Here is a 20,001-nt window from a genome sequence, read left to right as displayed (position 1 = left end):
AGTCTTTATCTACTTTGACTTAAGAAGTGAAAATATATGCACTGGCCTTTCATTTCACTGAGGAAAATGTTTTCTTTTTATTCAAGCAAGCTAATTTGTCTAAATTATTTTTTCCAAGCTGAATTTTAAATCAAAATTTTTACAAGCAATGCCACACAGCTACCATTTAGCGATTCCTTCTATTTTTAAAAATGAGCACCATGGGAGCTTAATTGTTTTATTAAAAACAATAAATGCAGACAGACATGTGCTTGAAACCACCCTGTGGCCTAACTACAAACATGTGCTGTTGTTTGGGCTTTGCACTTTAGTTGTTAGTCCAACAGGATTATTAGAATGTATTTGCATGTTAAAGAGGTGGGTTAGAGTCCCAGTCCAAGGGAAATTATATCTTGAAATTGCCTTAAGAGTAGGGCTTTGTTTTCTTGCTGAAACAAGCCTTTCAGCTGCTGTTGTGGGAGCTGGAGCCCATTGGGGTGGATGTTCCATCCATTATTCATGATTTCAGCAGAGCTCTGTTGTGTTGGGACAGGGAAATCATTCTTTACTATCCAAGGAAAAAGCAGGTGAACTAGTAAGAATTGCCCTGACTAAAATAAACAGGAGAACTAAAAACAGGTAACATGGAGCAAACATCTTATGGCAACAAATGGAAACCAATGGGAAAAACAATAAATAATTTTTCACCTGGTGATTTCTGCCGATGGCATATCCATAAACAAAAGGCAGTCTCCTCAAGCAATTGCTTGCTGTTTATTCAGAAGCAAGAAGACATTCAGAAGAATAAAAAATTCTCTCTTTCAAATGACCAGATATGGCTTGGTCCATTTAATACCTGATGCTCTAAATTTGAGCTGTTCTCCTAGTTCTCTTCCTTCAGAGGATCTCAGTTCTGCTTTTTCCTGAACAAGTGTATATCAAAGGAAAAAGCACTTTGCATTTCAGATTTTGATTGTTTTCATACATGGCTTTTAAAGACTTACCACTTATTTCTGTGTAGAAATGTACTACAAACTCTCTGACACTCATAGGTTATGGAAAAAGAACCACTGAAGGGAATTAATTTAAAAGGAGTGAATTGTCACTAGAGATTTAAAATAAAAACAACTAGTCTGGAGAAGGTGAGAGCATGTCTTAAACAACAAGTTTTCCACGAGGTCTAGTAATAAAATAGGAATAGCATATGAGCCACTTTTAATATGTTTATCCATTCTCCTTACTTACCATGCCAATAAGAAATGTATAACTCTAAGTTAATTACTGGGTTAAGTGTGGACCAACCAGATACAGTGATGTGCAACTTAGGTAAGTCAATTTACCACCTGCTTCGAATCAAAACTTCTGTATGGATCCGTTTTGGATGTATGGGGAGAAACTTGATCTATATTTTGACAATTCTATTTTTTGACTGGTGCTGTTTCTGTGCAATTTTCATAACTCCATGTGAGTGTTTTTCAGCTGGATGGTTTTTGTAGCAGCTCCCAGCCATGTGCTGAAAATTTGCACGTGCATTTCTCTGGTTAAAGGTTTTGTTTTTCCAGAAAGGAAACAGTGAACAGTTTACACTTTGTGATTTTTTTTCTTCTGGTAAAAAAAAGGCAAAAAAACCCAACAACAACAATCAAGGACCACATAGAAAGTTGTATGTCTTATGTTCATTATTCCTCCAATGCAAAGCTGTGGGAAGAAGAAAGATAAACTGATGCTGTGATTATTCCTTCCCACCAAGATTAGGGGATGCAAGAATAATTTACTTTGATGTATTGTATTCTTTCTTGCTGTGTAAAATTCTGTAGAGGCTGACAGTGTAATGGCTTAAAAGACCCTTTATGATGTAAATCTGGATATTTGAGTTCTAACTGAACTTGGTGAGACTTTGTGTACTATCCATACAATGAGATGGATTTTTAAAGACTTGGAGTGAAGTGTCCTGTGTTTTCCCAAACTCAGAGACTTTTCATATAAGCAGAGACAAATAACCACACAGCTGCCTATTCTACACTAGCAAATGAAATATATGTTGTCTATTTTTAAGGGGTGAGAAGAAGAGTACATCTTCAGAAGCAGCCTCTGCAAATTCAGTTAGATGTGAATTACATGTAAAAGGTATAACAAAAGGCACTGGAACTTTCTGACACGTGCAATGGCCAGTTGTCAGTCTGTGAAAAAGTAGCAATTTTTAAACTATGTGTTCAAATGTAATGTCCAAATATCAAAGCATTATAATGTAGCTTTAGAGGAGCAGTATAAAATAATAATCTTTTGACTTACTTCGAATTGCATGCAAATGCTGGAAAGCATCATTCTACCCTGCCTCCTCAGGACTTATTTTGTTTGATCATTTCTGGGGGGCGAAAAAAAAGCTTAAGAGAAAGATTCCATGAAATTTCATGTTCACGGTTGTTGCATATAAATTGATTAAGTTTGCAGGCAAATTGAGTTTGCAATTAGCTATGGTAAAATGGAGAAAGCAGAAAAATAAAACCCAGCCATACCTTGTCTTGGATGGCAATCTGTAAAAAGAAGTCATGGCAGATATGTGGGATTGTGTGAGCCGCAAAGTAACCTTAAAAGCTGTCAGCACTCTGAGAGCTGGGGAAAGGGGTCACTACAATGAGGGAGCTGTGGTGAAGTCCCCAGGATGATTTTTCTCTGTGCATCCTCTTGAGGTAAAGCCATCAGCATGGATTAGCTTGTTCTGGAGTGATAACAGGTGAGATAAAAGGACTGAGCAGAAGGATTTGGCAGTGCCTGTCTGAGGGGACAGGAGTGGAAGTGTGTCTGGTAATGCAATACCGGGGATAATGGGGCACTGTTAGTCGGTGTTGAGCTGTGCATGAAGTGCAGCTGTTTCCGTGGTGCTGTGGTAGAGTAGCAGTAGCTCGTAGTTCCCGTGGTTGTGTTTGTATGTCTTGTAGTGAGTGTGCATCTTTTCTGTGATGTCAGCACATCGTGCAGTGGCTGTCATATTCGGGGTGTCTTCTGTTCCTCATGTAGCACACTCCTTAATGAGAACAAAGGAAACAAAGAATGGAATATAACAGGTTATCAGCTGTTGTGTCCATTTTGTAGTAATGTTCCTTTTCAAAACAAAACAAAACCACAGTTGTGCCACAGACTACAGCCTGCTGGTGGTATGATAGGGGACTGATTTCCACATATGAGCATCCAGACATCCCTCAGAACAGTATCAGGTACCTGAACTGCATACACGAATATTACATGATACATTTATAAGTCTTTTATTTACAATCCTAATAGATTATATAGCAGCACTCTATTAGGTACGTAAGCAGCCTTACCTCTCATGATTTGAGCAGTGGAGCTATCCCAACACCTCTGCTAGAAATGACATTATATATAATTATGGACTGTGAAGAGTTCTCAGGTTGCATTGGAAGGGAAAAGGTGTGCAGCTCTGCATTCATGCACTAGCTGCTTTCCAACTTAAATTTACGTTAGGACCTACAAAAATATATTGTCCTTAAAGAGGCAAAGCAGTTGTGATGTGATTTTGCCTTAGCATCCATATAACACTGTGTATGCCTTCACGATATATTCAACTTCTTTTCAGTAATTCCAGCAGTTCCCACATAATTCTAGCACTGAAGTTTCCTGAAATTTGGCTTTTCATGGGCTACATATTTATAAAAAAATTGGATAGGCTAATAATTTTGAATTCATAATGGGAAGAAGCAGATTTTTTTAAAATTATACATTAATGAACTGATACATTGGTTTTTGTTTGCTATATTCCTAAAGAAGCCTGATCAGAATAAAATAATGCAGAAAGTCCTGATGAAAGTAATTTTTCCTTTACTGCATGAGAGAATTAAATAAAGAATTTACAAATGATTGTGCAAAACTGACAAATCCCATCACAAGCAGTTCTTTTCAAATCCAAATTTTGACCTTATGCACTACATAATGTCTGCAGACATATTACAGAGACAGATAAAATTGATAAGGCAGGAAATGTTCTCTTAGTCACTTTATGTGTACCTTTCAGAGGGATGGAAGTGTCTTTTCCCCAGGTACAAAACAGACATGCACAAGTCAATAAATGACTCAAGTGAAAAAGGAACTGATAGGGCCCAGAAAGTCTGTGTAGGTCCACTTTTGGTTTTCAGCAGAGTGTGGTCCTGCAGCTAGTTTTTGGGATACTTCCATTCATCTTTTCTCATTTTTCCCTAGAGGAGGGGTGAGGAGTGTCTGTTCCAGGGAGAAATACATTTTGAATAACAAAAATGTTCCAACAAGGGCTGTGTGGCCCGAACAGCAGCAGCTGCTGGCTTTGCTCTGGGCGGTGGGAGGAATGGTGAGGAGGTGGATGCTGGGGGCTGATGCCGGCAGGGAAATGGCACCACAGCCCAGGAGAGCAGTCCCACGACCTTTGTTATGTCCTTGCAGCTGCTGAGACTGGAGTATGCAGTACATGGGCCAGCTGAGAATTTGAGATTGCACTTTGAAGCCTGAAGCAACCCTGTCATTAAGTACCTTTTTTCTCTGGGAAGTAGGAGTTTGGTGCTGTAGTGCTTTCTGTGGTTGCACACATGAAGAGGATGGCATCCAGCTGAGCATCTCTTTTGTAGAGACAAAATCAGTTTTGGCACCAATGTGACAGACACAAAGTGAAAGGCACAGAAAGTTCTGGTCAGAAATATAAGTGCCACAAGATTAATTACCGTAGTATAAATAATGAGATCTGACTCTGCCTTCTTGGGTCTTTATTTTTGTGTTAAGTAACTTTCAGGAGTAAAGTTGATGGGATGCCAAACTTAATGAGAACATAAAACTGAAGGTATTAAGATTAAAACAGTATTGGACCTGAAGGGGGGGATACTTAATTATTTTGGTCAGATCTCAGGCTCACACAGCTTATCACTGTGACATTTTTGTTGTAATTATTTTGAGTAGAAATCACAAAATGAAGTTGACTTTTGCAAAGGACTGTCTTGTATCTGATGAAAGGGATCTGATGTATACTTGGTTTAATAAATGCTATCCCATTAACTGCCCTATCAAAACTGTTGCAAATTAATAAATAATTAGGTTCAATATGCATGCATTAGATTCATCTTGTGCAGAGGTGTTAAAATTTTACAGCTTTGATTATGATGAAGAAATGCACCACCAAATACATAATCCTGTAAACAGGAGTCTCATCTATTTAAGTCCAAACCCAGAGCAGAGGCCTGAGGAGAATATCCAATATGTAACATCAGCATTCCAGTTTTAGTTTCCAGAAGAAGCCACACAGGAAATTCCCACACAGATTTAGGACATTGTTATTTATTTGCACACTGTGCTTTGGTTTTAACTATTGATAATCTTGAGTTGTGCAGATGTCTGTCCCACGGCTCTTTTCTTTTTCATTTTTTTTACACCTCCAAGACACATTTTCTGCTAAACCTTTCCCTTTGTCCTGCTGATCAGCTCAGGGATTCCCATGTTTTACCTGTACAGAATGTATCGATACAGGAGCTTCAGGCTCAGCTTGAGCAGGAGACAAGACTTCACCGAGAGGAACAAGAAAAGTTTTCAGAAAGGATCATCCAGGTAAATACAAAACCCACCTGGGAGAGACGCATGACCATGATGTGTGACATGAGCCTTGTTTATCAGGACTGTGGGAACTTGTGTCCTGATGGGTGTGCCTGTGTGACCTCATCTGAGTAAATGAAGAATCTGGAATCTGGGAAAATCGAAACTCGAGCCCATTTTGCCACTGCAAATCTGGCTTCTCTGCTTGGTGGAGAGAATTTTTGTCCTCCCCTCTGCAGGGGAAATTGTGGTAGAGGTATGAAATACTGCATGGAGAATTCTATCACCCTTCAGCTCTCTGTGAGCTGGGGAAGGGTGTGTTTGATCCCTGGGAGCTCAGTTTGGCTCCATACCTTATTCTGACTACCCCTAGCCAAAAGAAAATCCAGCACCTCTCTGAAGGCAGAGTTGTTATGCGCACAAAGCTGAGAAACAAATCAGGACATTCATTCTTGTATTTCTCAGTACTCAGTGCTTCCAATCTTCTTACTAATTGCTGGTGAATAAATCTTTTTTTTTTTTTTTTTTTTTTTTTTTTTTTTTTTTACATGAGCTCCTCCTGCTCTTTTGAAGGCTGGAACAGATTAGTCAATCGTTTTCTGATCTCTAGTTCCTAGAGCGAAAAAAATCTGTTGCTAATTTCTGCAGGCTGTTTGGCTCTTAAATTAAATTTTCTTTTGAAATTTACTTCATGGACTAAATTCAGCATAATTGTTGCATACTGTAAAGAATTTTTCCTTGTGCCAACTAATCTCTTTATGCCCAAGTGGTATTTCTCTGGTTTTTTATAACTAGCTTTAATTTCCAGTTGATCTCCACAGGAGCTTTCCACTGGAGTTTTTGAAGGCAGTCAATTGATTTCCGTCCTAGTTGCCTCAGTTATGAATGCTTTTTGGAAGCTGTGCCTGTCTCTTTTCTTTTGCAATTGCTATCCATTGAAAAAGCATAGCACTCTATGAATCTACCTCCACTAGGGTCTTCTGCAAGAATTCATGACCACAAGGATTTGAAATATAGCAGCTTGTCAAAATGATGAAAAATGCACCAAAATCAAAGCTAGCTGTTCATGTTGATGGCCAGCAGAAATAGAAGAATAAAGCATCTTCTGGATTCTTCATTTTTTTTCCCAGATTATGCCCATTCTGTTGATAATGTTCCTTTTTTTATCACTTTCCAGGATTTCTGGTGGAAATTACTCAGATTTTTGCTGTATTTAGCCATAACTTTATTTGGTGAAAATATGGTCATCAACATCAAATCTACTTCTTTCTTTCTTTTAGTTTTAGTAAAAACTAAATTTAAAATCAGCTTTCTTTTACTTTTTCATTTTTAGGAATGTTTAATGACATTAAATCAATGTGTGCTAGCAGTGTATAATCTACATGAGTGTTATTAGGAGTTGTGTGTATGTTTTTTTGGGCCATTATGGCTAATTTTGTTCCAGACTACTTTTAAGCTTCATTTAAACACATTTAAGCTAGCCACTACTGTAAATAATTTCAATTTAATTGGGAACTTTTTAAGGCATAACAGCATAGGTGCTAAAAGTGTGCATTATGCTGAAGCACATCAATTAGATGGCAGGCAAGTCCTTAGGAAACTGTCTTATATGGACCAGCAGCCTATTTCAGAAGCATCTGAATATTGCCATGAAAATCAACCATATATTTCTTAGCAGTATTTATTTCTAGGGAGTGCTAATTCCTGAAATATTCTTTATTCTTATGTGAGCATTGTTTGTTGCAGGGCGTGTTCCGATGGTTTGGATTGTTGTGGTCATAAGTGTACTGTGGCTTTCATAGATTTTATCTATGGAGCTGGTCAGGAAAAGGAGAGGCTGTTGTTCTGCAGAATGGAAAATAGAAACTGGCACCTCTAAACAGTGACTCTGTACTCATTTTCCATCTGCGTTTTCTTCATCTATGAAGAAGCCACAGCTTGGTTGAAGTGGAAAAACTTTCTCATCTATGCACAATATGAGATACTGTGCAACTAACTTGTACAAGTTCTGTTGGCTGCAGGTCATGCCATGGTTTGTTTTTTATATATTGAGGGAGAGGTCATGTGTAAAGAATCATGTTTCAGGTGGCCTTGCGTTGAAACAGGTGTAGTTATTCATTTTCTCTAAGGAATGAGCTTTACTTGGTGATTTTAGTACTAAGGCTGAGATACATCGAGTGCTGAGTGGCAATCTGTTCCTGTCTCTTCAGTTCCTGCTTGTGTCCCAGATAAAATCATGCCAGAATGAGAGACTGTTTACTGTGGTATCATTCAGATGCCTTCAAGTATGAACTGCAAGAAGTGAGGGACTAGTAGTGGTATCTGAGGTACTGGAAGTGTTTTCTTCAGAAATATTGCCCTTCCAGAGGCAGAGGGAGATGTAGCAACTGTGGACAGATTGAACCTGAGCCTGTGGGGGGAAGTTGCAAGGCAAATATTCCAGGTTGTCTGAAGGGCAGCTGTGGTCCCACCTTGTCCAAATGACTGCAAATGCCATTAATAGGTGTGATATGTGCAGCAGTGTGGGCTGGTGGCTCTGCTGGGAACCTGCTGCAGAGATACAATCAAAAGAGGGAGGAAAATATGAGTGGTGTAAAATGTTTAACTAGTTTCAGAGATCTTGTGCATCATTGAAGTAAATACCCGCTTCCACAGCAAGTTACTTTCATATGGTTATCTCAGGAAAGCTTATCATGTGCTATCCTCTAATTTAATCAGCAGTCATAACTGCTGAAGAACAGACTGAGCCAAACTCACTACTGATGAAAATTAGAGATTTCAGTTTGTCTCACCCAGTGAAGAACAACTCCTGGAGACGGCCCCAGGACACCACTCTGTTGACATGTTGCCTGTTATTCCATTTAAGCTGGAGGAGGAGCATATGCAGACCCTGCGGAGAAAAGACTTGGAAGTGCAGAGCTTGACTTTGCAGAACAAACTGGAGGAGAAGACCTGGAGTCAGGAGAAAAATCTGCTGCAGCAGGAACTCAGGCATTTCAAGCAGGACACCTTTCTCCTGTACGTCAAACTGAAGTGGCTGCTGAAACACTGGCGGCAAGGCAAGCGAATGGAGGAGGAAGGGGAGGACACATTAGAGGTAACGGTCCCACCTTGATAACCCAGATGAGTACTGTGATGTCCCTTCTTTAAGTGTAGACTTGAAATATGATGTGGCACCAGCAGCTTTCAAACTGCACATATGTTGAAAGGGGATTCAAATTAAACATGAAAGCTGGTGTTGGCTTGTGTTGAAGTGTATTCTGTATGATATGTTACAGATCACCCCTCTTTAAAGGGAAACCCTTAACTAGTACAAACAGCTGGTCCTAAAATACTCTAACACAGTAAATGAGAAATTAATTAGGTCTCAAAGATATGACTCCTGAGTAATTTTTAAAAAAGGAAAAAAACACATTAGCAAGGTGAGGGAGTCAAATCTGTTTAGATGGAATGAGTGCTGTTGTTTTTCTCATCCTGTGCACAGTGTGTTCCTTACAAAGCCTTCAGCAATACAGATGGAGGGAAGCTCTGTTTCTGTGTTGGCAGGAGAATTATACAGCTTCATGTGGGAACTTACAGTGAATCATCCTTATTTGTTCCCCTTCTCCATACACACGTCTGTCGCCGTCAGCAGCAGTACAGTCGTCATCATGGTGCTTTTCTAAGTAGAGGCTAAATCAAGACCAGGAATTTCAGAAGTACTTGACAACCTGGAATCCCCAAGCTGACACATCTCAGCAGGGGTGTGGTTGCCAGCCAACATGCACTGGGAAGGAAGTGTTGAGTTGCTCAGCCAGGATTACCATTTGCTTCTTGGCTAAAGAAAAAAAAAATAAAGTGTTTTCCCATTCTGATATTGTTCACTAAATTCTTGAGAACAATAGATTTGTTTTGCAGGTTCATGCAAACCTGAAGCCATTTGGTAAGCAACAAAACAATTTTTCTCAGTATTTCTCGTCCTTTTATGCCAGTGTTTTTCAAGGTTTGCTGCATTTGGCAGTACAAGTAATCTTTCAGGTCTGGTCAGAGTGTGCTTAAGCTGAATACTCCAATGTTTTGTTTTCTTAGATAAAGAGTGAATTAACATTTTTAGATTCATCTGCTGGTATTATGAGTCAGAAACAAGAGATGAGTACCTATTTAGAAATAATTTGCTTCTACTTTACTTCAGCAGTGTTAGTTTGCTTCTGTGTAAATTAGTTCATCTTCTAATAGCGAAAAGCTTTCATTTCTTGACTGTTTGGATTTTTTAACTGGCTAATTTATTACCGGCCCAGATTTATTGGAGCCATGTTTTCCTTATGCTTTGCAGAAAATAAAATGATAGATTTGGATACTTCCTAATCTCCATTACTTCATCACACAGCACACCAGTGTTTTGTATAGTTCTTGATTAATGTGTGATGAATTACATCCTTCATGTGACATTAGGACCCATCTCAGTTGCATAAATCCCCTGCGTTGCAGGCCTGCATAGTGGTGTGTTCACACATGCAGTATGTGATGTCGCACTCAAAGATGAGTTCTGTAGCCTGAGCTGAAGTCAATATATGCCACCACAGAGATGCAGTCCCTTCCCTTAGACCTTTAGTAGATTTCTGGCCCCAGAGGTGACTGGCAAAAGCGTGTTCCTGTGTTCTTGTATTCCTGTGTCCTTGCATTCTAGATCGAGCACCCTGAGGCCCTCCCAGACTTCAGCATTCAGCCTCAGCAGAAGGCAAATGATGCAGAACGAGAGGAGGAGGAAGAGGATGTTGTGTTTTCACTGACAGATTTCTCCCAGCATCCCACCATGGAGAGCACTGATCATGGACCACAGCTGCAGACTGCAGAATTACTGCAGCAGCAGAAACAGGTACTACACCATTTGTCTATCTTGCCCTGGGAATGGAAACTGTGGATTTTCTGAGAGGGTTCTGTGCTGCTGTGTTAAATCACCTAGAATTATACTTGTGTAAATACTTCTAGCTACACAGCAATTAAAGTGGATTTCATCCATTATATTTATATTTAAATTTAATCACGAGCCACGTGATTACTGTTCTTCTGTTGACAGATGCTATCAGTGAAAAATCCTATTTCCTCTTGTGGCTGTTTGCCCAGAAACATCTATCACTGTGAGATGTTTGCAGAATTTACAGGCTCCTCTTGTCTGAGTACATCTATTGTACTCTACTGTCAAGCTTTTAGCAAGAACATGTGATTTTGTTTCCTTTAAATAATTTAAGAAACTAGCACATGTATTTAATGTTTTCATTAGAGATGATGGGAAAACAATGTAAAAGTTCCTTCCTGTCACTGGCCTTGCATTTAAAGGCCTGAAATCAAACCATACTAACTTTTCCCAGGCATCTCCTGGGCCCTGACTGTGTGTCAGAGCACTGCCATGTATCCTAGCTTTTTCCTTTGTACATTCAATATACTAACTTAATATTTGTAACAACACAAATAGAAAAAGAAGACAGGTTTGTTACATTTTTTAAATGAAAACCATTCATATGAGACCATCCTGTTACATGGATTTATTTGCTATCATAAATAGAATGGAACAAGAATTCTATGTGAAAAACAAATTCAGGGGGAAAAAAGTCTTCAGTCTTCATGCCTGATGTCCCTTCTCTTTGACTTGGGAGCCTGCTCCACAGTGACAGCTCTCAGGCAAACACATACTCCCTATGATCACAATATTTAGCTGGAGTCACTGCAGGCCTGGGGATTGTGTCTCTTTGCATCTGAGCTCTTCACCTTAAATTCCCCAGACTCTCATGATTATGGACAACCTTTTTACTAACTGCCTATGTGCTGCAGTAGGGAGCAGGAAGTCTCCATCCTATAAAAAGGATATTCTCTTACTATTATTTTCTGTGGAGGGTGCTACCAAGTTAGTATTCATTTGATTGGTTTGGCATTTGGAAAGGTTCTACCTTGCTGGTCACCCAGACCCATCACTGCCTTCCTCTCAGCAAGCTCTTTGCTGGTAAAAGGCTGTAGGAGGCATGATCAAGAGATGCTCATGAACACACCATCTGACTGCATTCCATCTGTACACTGATTTATTCTGGAATTAGTAAAATAAATATGTACCAAAGTGTTGTTTCTTTACAAAGTCCATCGTGTACTAACTTTCCATATAGAGCTCTTAAAATAGAACATTCAAATAAATTATGTACTCTTTGAAATCATTGCTTAGACATTAATCTCATTTAAGGTGGCAGAAATTGGCAGCAAATTGATTATAATTCATTTTTATATACATCACAGCAGTTCCAGCTAATCTTGCTTGAAGAATTGATCCATAGGAACTGACCACATCTTGATACTCCCCAAGATGAAAAATGGTGCATGATATCCAAATGAACTTGTCAGAATAAAACAGATTCCTTGCTCCCCAGCCAGAAAAAAAGTGTTATTTTGGCACTGCAAGAATGAATAAGTTTGCTAAATTTTTCTCATTTTAATCACTATTATTTCTTCTGCTTGCACACACCAAGGCATCTTCTCACAAGCCCTGCTGAAAAACATACTGAGTTTTGAGGGGCTTTCTACAGATTCCTTAAGCCAACAACTGGAAAAAACAGTGTTTATACAGGGAATTGGAATGATTGGTGCAGCTGGAAGTCTCCAAGGTTTGCACCCACTCAGAAGAACCCAAAGTTGCTGGATCTGCCTGACAAGCTCCAAGATTAAATGCATCAGCACACACTTCACATCAGGAATGAAACTTTTAGTTAGTCTAGGAGTGGCTGAGATAACTAGGTCAGAAAAAAGAAAGGGCTTACGGTAACCTGAAGTTACCCATATTTATTTTTAACATTTAATGTTAATAATTAATAGCTTGTGTTTTCAGACTGCACTCTTGCTGCTGACTTTCTTACCCTGCCTGGAAAGTGGAATTGTTTTGAGAAGAATTATAAACCCAAAGGTCATAATTTCAACATGCAGCTTTTCATTTTATATTGCTATGATTTGAGATACTCAGCTGGCTGAAAAACACACCTGTCTGTCTTGTCTGGGATTTTTATTTGGACAGTGAGTGGAGGGATCTAGGCAAGGCAGAGCAGAAAGGGGAGAAAAAAGTAAAGCTGATAAGAGGCAGAGTAGATGGGGGGTCTGAGAGGGGTCAGTTCATCCTTCCCTACATGACATTGTCCCTTGGCTGGTGGCTGGGGGACACAGCAGAAAGTGTCAGGCAAGGTTAAGAGCCAGGCTGGAAGTTTGTTTGTATTTAGGAGATAAGCAAGTTGAACTGGTGGCACAGCAGAGGAGAGCAGCCTGTGGATAAAGGAAGAGCTTTGTTTCAGTTGAGTATGAAGGGTGAGATGCCTGTTAGATGGTATAAGATATGGGAATAAGGAGTAGAGAGTTTATCTGTGGTCCAGTGGAAAAAGCATTGAAAAACAGTACAGTAGTGTTGTTGCTGGGAGGGGTGTCAAGAAAATCCCCAATTAGATCTCTTTTCGTTCATACAATGTTTGTATTCAAAGCTTAGTTAAGAGAAAAGCTCAAAGGAATAGTCATTAAACCCTGAGTATACTGAAATGGGCTCCACCAAGATCCATCTTATCTTTTGCCTAGATCTGTGATTAGAAAAAATACACTTTTCTGGTTCGCTGTTTAGGCTCCTGACCTTGTGTTTTTAATTGACTGCTCCACTAAACTGCTTGTAATACCAGCCTGTGGCTAAAGTCTTTAGTGAAATTCTCAAGGGAAATTCTCAGAGGAAAATGAATTGTGATTTAAAGAAAACCAAACTGCAAGTTGCCCTTGTCCAAAACTTTTCTAGAGCTGGATGCTCCTGCTTCTGTGGTTGGCTCAACTTAGTAAATGCTCCATTGTCCTACACTGGAGGCTACATAAAGGTTTTGTTTGTTGTCAGCTGTTTTTCCTATAAATCCAGAGCTGTGGATTCAAGACTTTAAACTTCAAGGTTAAGTCTTTAAACTTAAAGGTAAAGCCTTTGTAATTATCTTGTCTTAGATCAGTTGTGAATCAGTGACATTCCTCTAAGCTTTAAATTTTAGAAACAACTAAGGTGCTAAAGAGCCACCTCCTTGCATGGAAGACTGTCCAGAGAATCACAGCCATGCCAAATTTCTGCTGTGCAACATGTCTGAAAGGAAGGGGAAGATTATAACAATACTTGTTCTGTATTAACAGGGCTTAGTCTTTTGAATAAGCTGTTTTGCCAACAAAATCTAAAGCATGGCAAGATGTAAACCTTATATTTCAGAGCACATTCTCTCAAAAATACTTTCTCTGTTCTCCAAAACCACTCCAGTTTGGCAAAACAGAAAAGATAATTTCACAGACTTCTCAAACTTCATACTATAAATACAGAGTCATGCAAAAGAGACTTCTCTGCAGGAATACAAAGTATGCAACCAAAATTGGATTTATATTGGCAAGGTAATTAAAATCCCAGCAAGCCAGGGGGCACCTGGTTTACTTGTCTCATAATAGTGACATTGATGTAATGCCTCTGGAAATAAGAAATGCCCTCAACACAGTAGGCTAAAAACCTGCAATGAGGCTCTTATTTCTTTATGTACTTTATGTACTAGTCCTTATCTTCTTTCTTTGCAAACCAAATTTTATAGAACTCTAAAATTATCAAATGTATGCACAGAAATGAGAGTTATAACTTGCTTTGGTGTCATTTGGTTTTGTTTTTCTTCTGCCTCATTTCTCTTGTGGAGCCTTTTGATGACTTTGCCAGAGAAAGGTTTGTACAGCGCACCAGAAAACACAGAACATGGCTCTTGAATGAAAGCACTTCATACACTTTTGGAGTCAGGGTTTTCAAAGAGGATGAGGCCAGATTTTGATGCCTCCAATACCCAGCAGCTCCTGTTGTGACATTAAGGGCAAAACTTCAAAGGAGTTCTTATTCTGATTATTACACAAGGGGCTTGAAATGTTTGGAGACTTTAGCCTTAATTAGGTAGTAGAATGAAAATGCATAGTGGAAACATAAAATCTCATTGCATATTGAATAGTAGGTGATCTTATATGCATGATGGAGACTGCTGCTGGATAGCAGGAAACTGCTAATTGGCATTAAATGTTAATGGAATTAATTCTGCTTCTGTGGGTGCGTTTCTTGCAAAACCCCATCTTGTACGCCATCACTTTTCATTAGCCCAAGCAGATAGGTCAGTCAGTGAGCACCTGCAGTTATTTCCCTACATCTGGCATATTTTGCTGATACATCAAATGGCTTGGGAAAAGTAGAACACGTTTGTTTGTTTTTTAAAGAAAAAAGGCACCTTGGCAAGTATAATTAGTGATTACAAAAATGGGTGAGGTGGGTTCAGTGATGCCAAAAATCTGATGAACGTATGAAGTTAGCTTAGTTGTCTGAATGCAATTTTATAAGTGTTGCCGTTGAAAAAAGCACATGACAATTATTTAGATTTTTGTGTACTTCTGTTTACTTGACTTGTCTTCAAAGAAGCCTCCATGCAGTTACTTCATGAAATACCAGATAAGAGGGAATGCGGGAAGCCTTCACTTCAGAAAACAAATTTAAAAACAATTTGATTACACTATCATACAAGGATGGAGACAACTAATTTGAGTTAGGCCTTCCCAATGGAGTTAATGCTTTCCTGAGAACCAGGTAATTAAATGCTGCATATTTTTTTGAATAAGCTTTCCCATTTTTCTGCCCCTTGCTGTGTCTCCTAGTCAAGTATAATTTTCATAAAGGTATTTTCTAGTTAGGATAGCTTGTCAGATACAATCTCTGGCTACCCCCTGGTGCTTGAGAGGCTCATTGGGAAAATTTGATTTAAATTTTGGACAAATGAATCATATATTTCTGTTTTCTGATTCAAAGACTGCAAAAAAAAATTGTAGGAAACCTTTTCTTTTACTAATTTAGAATGAGTATTTAGAAAATGTTTTTTGATATTTCACATAAAAATGGCAGGTTTTGCAAATGCCCAGAGAATGTGCAGAAGGTAAACACCAAAACTAAGGAAAAAGAAATAAGATTTGAGTAACAATATGTGGTGTCAGGTCTGGAGTAGACTTTAAATTTAGCTCTGCTCTTGGCTTCTGGCTACCACAGGAGCTCGGACAACATTTTCAGCATGGCCATGACACTCTCAACAAGACATGAATGGGGGTTTGCTCTTTGATCCCCTCTGCAAGAGCGAAGGTGGCCTCCCTGGCCTTCAAGCCTTTGGTACCCAGAAGGGTCCTGCTGCAAAGGTAACCTGGGTGCAACTGCCTGGAGTGGAGCAGGAATATGAATTACAGACTACTGAAACATCTCTAGCAGAGATACTCAGCTCAAAGCCTCACTGTATTTCCCCAAACAATTTTATCTGATAATGTAAAAGCATTGAAAAGTTATCTCCTTTCTTTTTATGTAGTTTACAAATATTTGGCATTTGATACAGAGCAACGACTGTATGTGTGAGACAGACGTAACTACCCAACAAACCTCAGGAATGATACTCTAGCTTTGGTTTACTGTATTAAAAAAAATTAATTATTAATGATGTCCTCAGTCCAGAAAGATGCTTAGTGCCTTTTTCAGAGTAACTTAAGTACCTTTGGCTTTCAGGAAGCATCAGCACTAGGGCTAATGAGAAGCAGAATCATAGAATCATTTTTGTTGGAAAAGACCTTCCAGATCAACGAGTCTAACCATAAACATAACACTGCCAATTCCACCACTAACCCATATCCCAATGTGTCACATCCACACATCTTTTAAATACTTCCAGGGATGGTGACTCAGCCACTTCCTGAGCAGCCTGTAGACAGACAAGACATTGCTATTCTTAGTTTTCTCATGCAAAAGTTAACCCAGCCACTTTCTCTTCCATGCAGTGGACACACAATCATTTTTTGTTCTAAAAAATGAAACTGGGGATTAAAGCCAGCATCCAATGACAGCATTTTTTCTGCTTTGTCGTGTCAGGCAAGTGAAAACCGGAAGCTGCTGAACGCTCTGAAGGGTTTGCTGGATGAATTCCGCTCGGAGCTACGGGACGAGGAGCGCGAGCGCCAGGGGCTCCAGCAGCAGTATGCCCTACACAAGGCAGCCTGGGAGGTGGAGATCACTGAACTCAAGTGTCGCCTCCAACAGGTAACACGCCCCAAGTCCAAGACCTGTAAAGAACAGCTGAGGTGCTTAATGAAACAGGAAATTTACGACAAAATGAAAAGGGACTTTATTCATGCATTTTATCCTGGTGTCTGAAAACCCTCACCTGAAGCCTGATCAAAGCTTTGCCCTTTGAATTTCCTCTTGGATTTCCAGTAGTCCCAGTACAAGGGCCCATGCAGTGGGCACTGTGGGACGTAGGTGAGAACAAAGGAGCTGAACCTCTTGCTGTATTTTCTCAGCAGAGTTGGGTGGTGATGTATCAACTGTGGTAATGAGACATGTGGGTGTCTGTATTTATTGGAGAGAAAAATGTCTTGTGGTTGACATGCTCACAATTAGTTCATCACTGCGCCTTGGTATGTAACAACTGCAGTATTTGATTTATAGCAGAGAAAAGAGTGATTCAACAACACTGAAGTGATAGATCAATATATTGATATTAAACCTGCCATGGGATACTGTTAGAAGTATTTGTATAAAACCTGGTGCCAGGTGCTTCAGTGTCATGTATGGCAGTTCACAGAATATGTACTGTCTCTGGAGCAGCATGAAAACAAATCAGCAAAAAACCCACAAGAATTTATTTCCAAAGCTGAGCTCTTGTTTTACACATTGAAGAGGGAAGGGGTGGGAAAATTACATTCTGATCTTGAGAAAAATCATAGAGCTTCTCTGCAGAATTAAAATATAATAAAAATATTCACTGTTGGAAGGGTGATACATTTAGAAGGATGTACTAAATTTTAGAGACTCAGTGTGACACAGAGAGCTGAGATGTGAGCACTGCTTTTCCTGCCCAGGTACTGCAGGCTGCTTTCCCAGAATGAAGGAGGCAGCTTTCATTTTTAGCAGAGTCTTCTCCCCGAAGATTCAAATTCTTAGTTCCACTGCTTCTCAGTGCACCAGCGTTTCTGAACACTGCATCACTTGAAAAAGGAAACAAAATCAGTTCCTGTTTTGGCTCCTTCTAAAATAACTTGTTGACAGATTTACTTTAAGCTCAAGATGGCAACAAAGAATGAAACTTGGAGAAATTTTGACCACAGAACTGCTAAGCTTTTCTACTTTGCCTTTGCATGGGCAACAAACTTCCAGGCTGCCTCTTTGGCTGGTGTTTGGCACCAGGACAGTGCTGCCACTCCTGCTCAGCGTTTTCCACCCTTCCTTCTGGGGCTTTTACCAGGCTTTTTGCTACCTCCACTGCTACAATGGAAATAATATACAACATTTGGTAATTTCTGGGCAATGGGTGAGATTTGTTAGGGAGTTAGTGTTAGGGGCCAAACCCTGCATATGCTTTGAGAATTTGCATTGAAGACATGGGACACATTAAGGATATGGGAGTCCCTCATTAGGACTCTGACCAATGGTCCAGCTTCAGGATGCCTGGGGGAATATAATATATCATATCATACATCATATCATATGGTACACAGGTGTGAGAAAGATTATATCATCTTTGTTAAAATAGGATGCTTCTCTTTCAAAATTGATTTTTTTTGCTTGGTTGTTTGGTCATTTCAAAGAAAACAACTGAACTCTGAAAATTAGTGGTAGAAGATGCTGGTATTTTTAAGATTTCCCTGTCACTGCAAGTGGGTGTACCAGGATGTTCTCTGCAGCCCAGTACAATTTAAATAACTCAAGCAATATCTCTAAGTCAATTGTTTGGGGAGGCTGTTCCAGAAACTAGTCAAGCATCACTCCTCCGTGGGCTTATTTTCCACGTAGGGCAAGGTGAAGGTGTTGTCCTTCTCACCTGCTAGAGGAATATGCTTCCCAGCAGACCTGCTGACTCTCATTTTTGAGGACAACGTTAACTCCAGAGATGGAAATGAGTTTTTGCTGCTTTTCACTTCATTTCACCTGCAGAGCTAGGGGATGGAGATGTATCCCATTCTGAGTCACACACACATCTACTGAGCTGTCAACAGAAGGTCAGATTCCAAGGATAAATTTTTCACTCACTTGAACTTACACAAAACAATTGAGTACTTTTTTTCCTCTGACAACAGTCCAGCACTGGTCCAGCTTGACCAGAAAGGCTGTACAATCTCTGCACTTGGAGGTTTTTCAGGTTCCATCTGAACAAAGTCCCGTGCAACCAATTCTGACCTCAGAGTGTACCAGGCTGGAAGGAGAGGGTTCAACTAGAGATTTCCTGACACCCCATGAAGCTTGTATTTTCCTGTGAATCTATTACCTTGGGCCAGCTCTTCTGATCTGTTTAAACTAACCCCTGACCATGAAACTGAAGAAGGGAGGGGAGGTGGCATCAGATAATTGCCCTTGAAATCAGTTCAGAGTCCAGAACCTGAGATGAGGGGGATGATCTTGGTGCATCTGCTGCTGCTGCTAACACCTTCTCTTTTTGGAAGGTAGGACAAGTCATACAAGAGCACCACTGCTGAGGGTTGTTGTGGGATAGGCCTCTTCAGAAGATTAATTCACTCTCCTTAGGTTTCAGGTGCACTGAGCAAGAGCACAAAAGCAGAGCAGTAGCTGAGGACATTGTCCTGAAAATTGTCTCAGAGATAATGATGAGATTGGAGTTTATCTCCATGTTCCCTTCATTACTGGTACCTATATTCCCATCAGAAATATCATAGCTGATGCCTTAAGAGCATGAACTGGTAGAGCTTGAGGAGTTATTCCCTCTAGTTTTCACTGTCTTTCACTAATTTTAAAACTTTTTCCACTCTGAACATATTTGATCATTTATTGAGATCCTAAGATGTTGTAATTGTTATTATTCTACCATTACCTTTGTAAAGTTAGGTCTTTAATCTATTGTCAGGCACAGATTTTTATTGCAGAAAGTTTAACCTCCTAGTAACATTTGACTTTATTGCCAGCTGGAAGGGAAAAGTGAGAACACCTCTGGAGAAACAGGTCTCGGTTCAGATGCAAAGGGAGCTTTTAAAAGGGAAAGAGAGGAGCACAAGAAGCTTCTGGCTGACAGTCACAGTGTGGTGATGGACCTCCGCTGGCAAATCCAGCACAGTGAGAAGAACTGGAACCGGGAGAAGGTGGAGCTCTTGGACAGGCTTGATAGAGACCGGCGAGAATGGGACCGTCAAAAGAAAGAGCTGCTGAGGCGGATAGAGCAGGTAAGGAGCTGTCAGGTAAGGAGTCATCTTGGGTGAGCAGTGCCTGTCTGAAAGAATCAGGCCATTGCACCATTACTACACTCAGGCCAAGCTCAAGGGACAGCATTAAGAAGCAGCACAGCAATGACCTTTCTTCCTCGGCTACGTCAATGTTTCTCATGTTATGAAACAATTTATATACACAAGGGAGTAAAAGTAAAATGCTCATAATACCTGTAAAAGACC

At 39.8% G+C, this 20,001-nt stretch overlaps 1 protein-coding gene across 9 annotated transcripts in view; it reads left to right on the top strand.

Annotated features, from left to right (window-relative positions):
* The window catches only part of MTCL1 (microtubule crosslinking factor 1), a 101,664-nt gene that overhangs the window by 64,241 nt on the left and 17,422 nt on the right, over positions 1 to 20,001 (top strand). For 6 of the 9 annotated variants that reach the window (XM_041399435.1, XM_041399437.1, XM_041399434.1 and 3 more), the window contains 5 exons: positions 5,467 to 5,559; positions 8,411 to 8,641; positions 10,211 to 10,399; positions 16,478 to 16,645; positions 19,522 to 19,776. In XM_041399435.1, coding sequence (XP_041255369.1) covers positions 5,467 to 5,559; positions 8,411 to 8,641; positions 10,211 to 10,399; positions 16,478 to 16,645; positions 19,522 to 19,776 — 936 coding nt within the window. The remainder of the gene's footprint in view (positions 1 to 5,466; positions 5,560 to 8,410; positions 8,642 to 10,210; positions 10,400 to 16,477; positions 16,646 to 19,521; positions 19,777 to 20,001) is intronic. The other 3 variants (XM_041399438.1, XM_041399436.1, XM_041399441.1) reach the window with 1 other exon arrangement.

The sequence above is a fragment of the Onychostruthus taczanowskii genome, unplaced genomic scaffold, assembly GCF_017590055.1.
Source record: "Onychostruthus taczanowskii isolate IOZ18803 unplaced genomic scaffold, ASM1759005v1 scaffold16, whole genome shotgun sequence".
Lineage (NCBI taxonomy): Eukaryota > Metazoa > Chordata > Aves > Passeriformes > Passeridae > Onychostruthus > Onychostruthus taczanowskii.
Note: the sequence above shows the minus strand (reverse complement) of the source record. Positions and strands in the feature narration are given on the sequence as shown.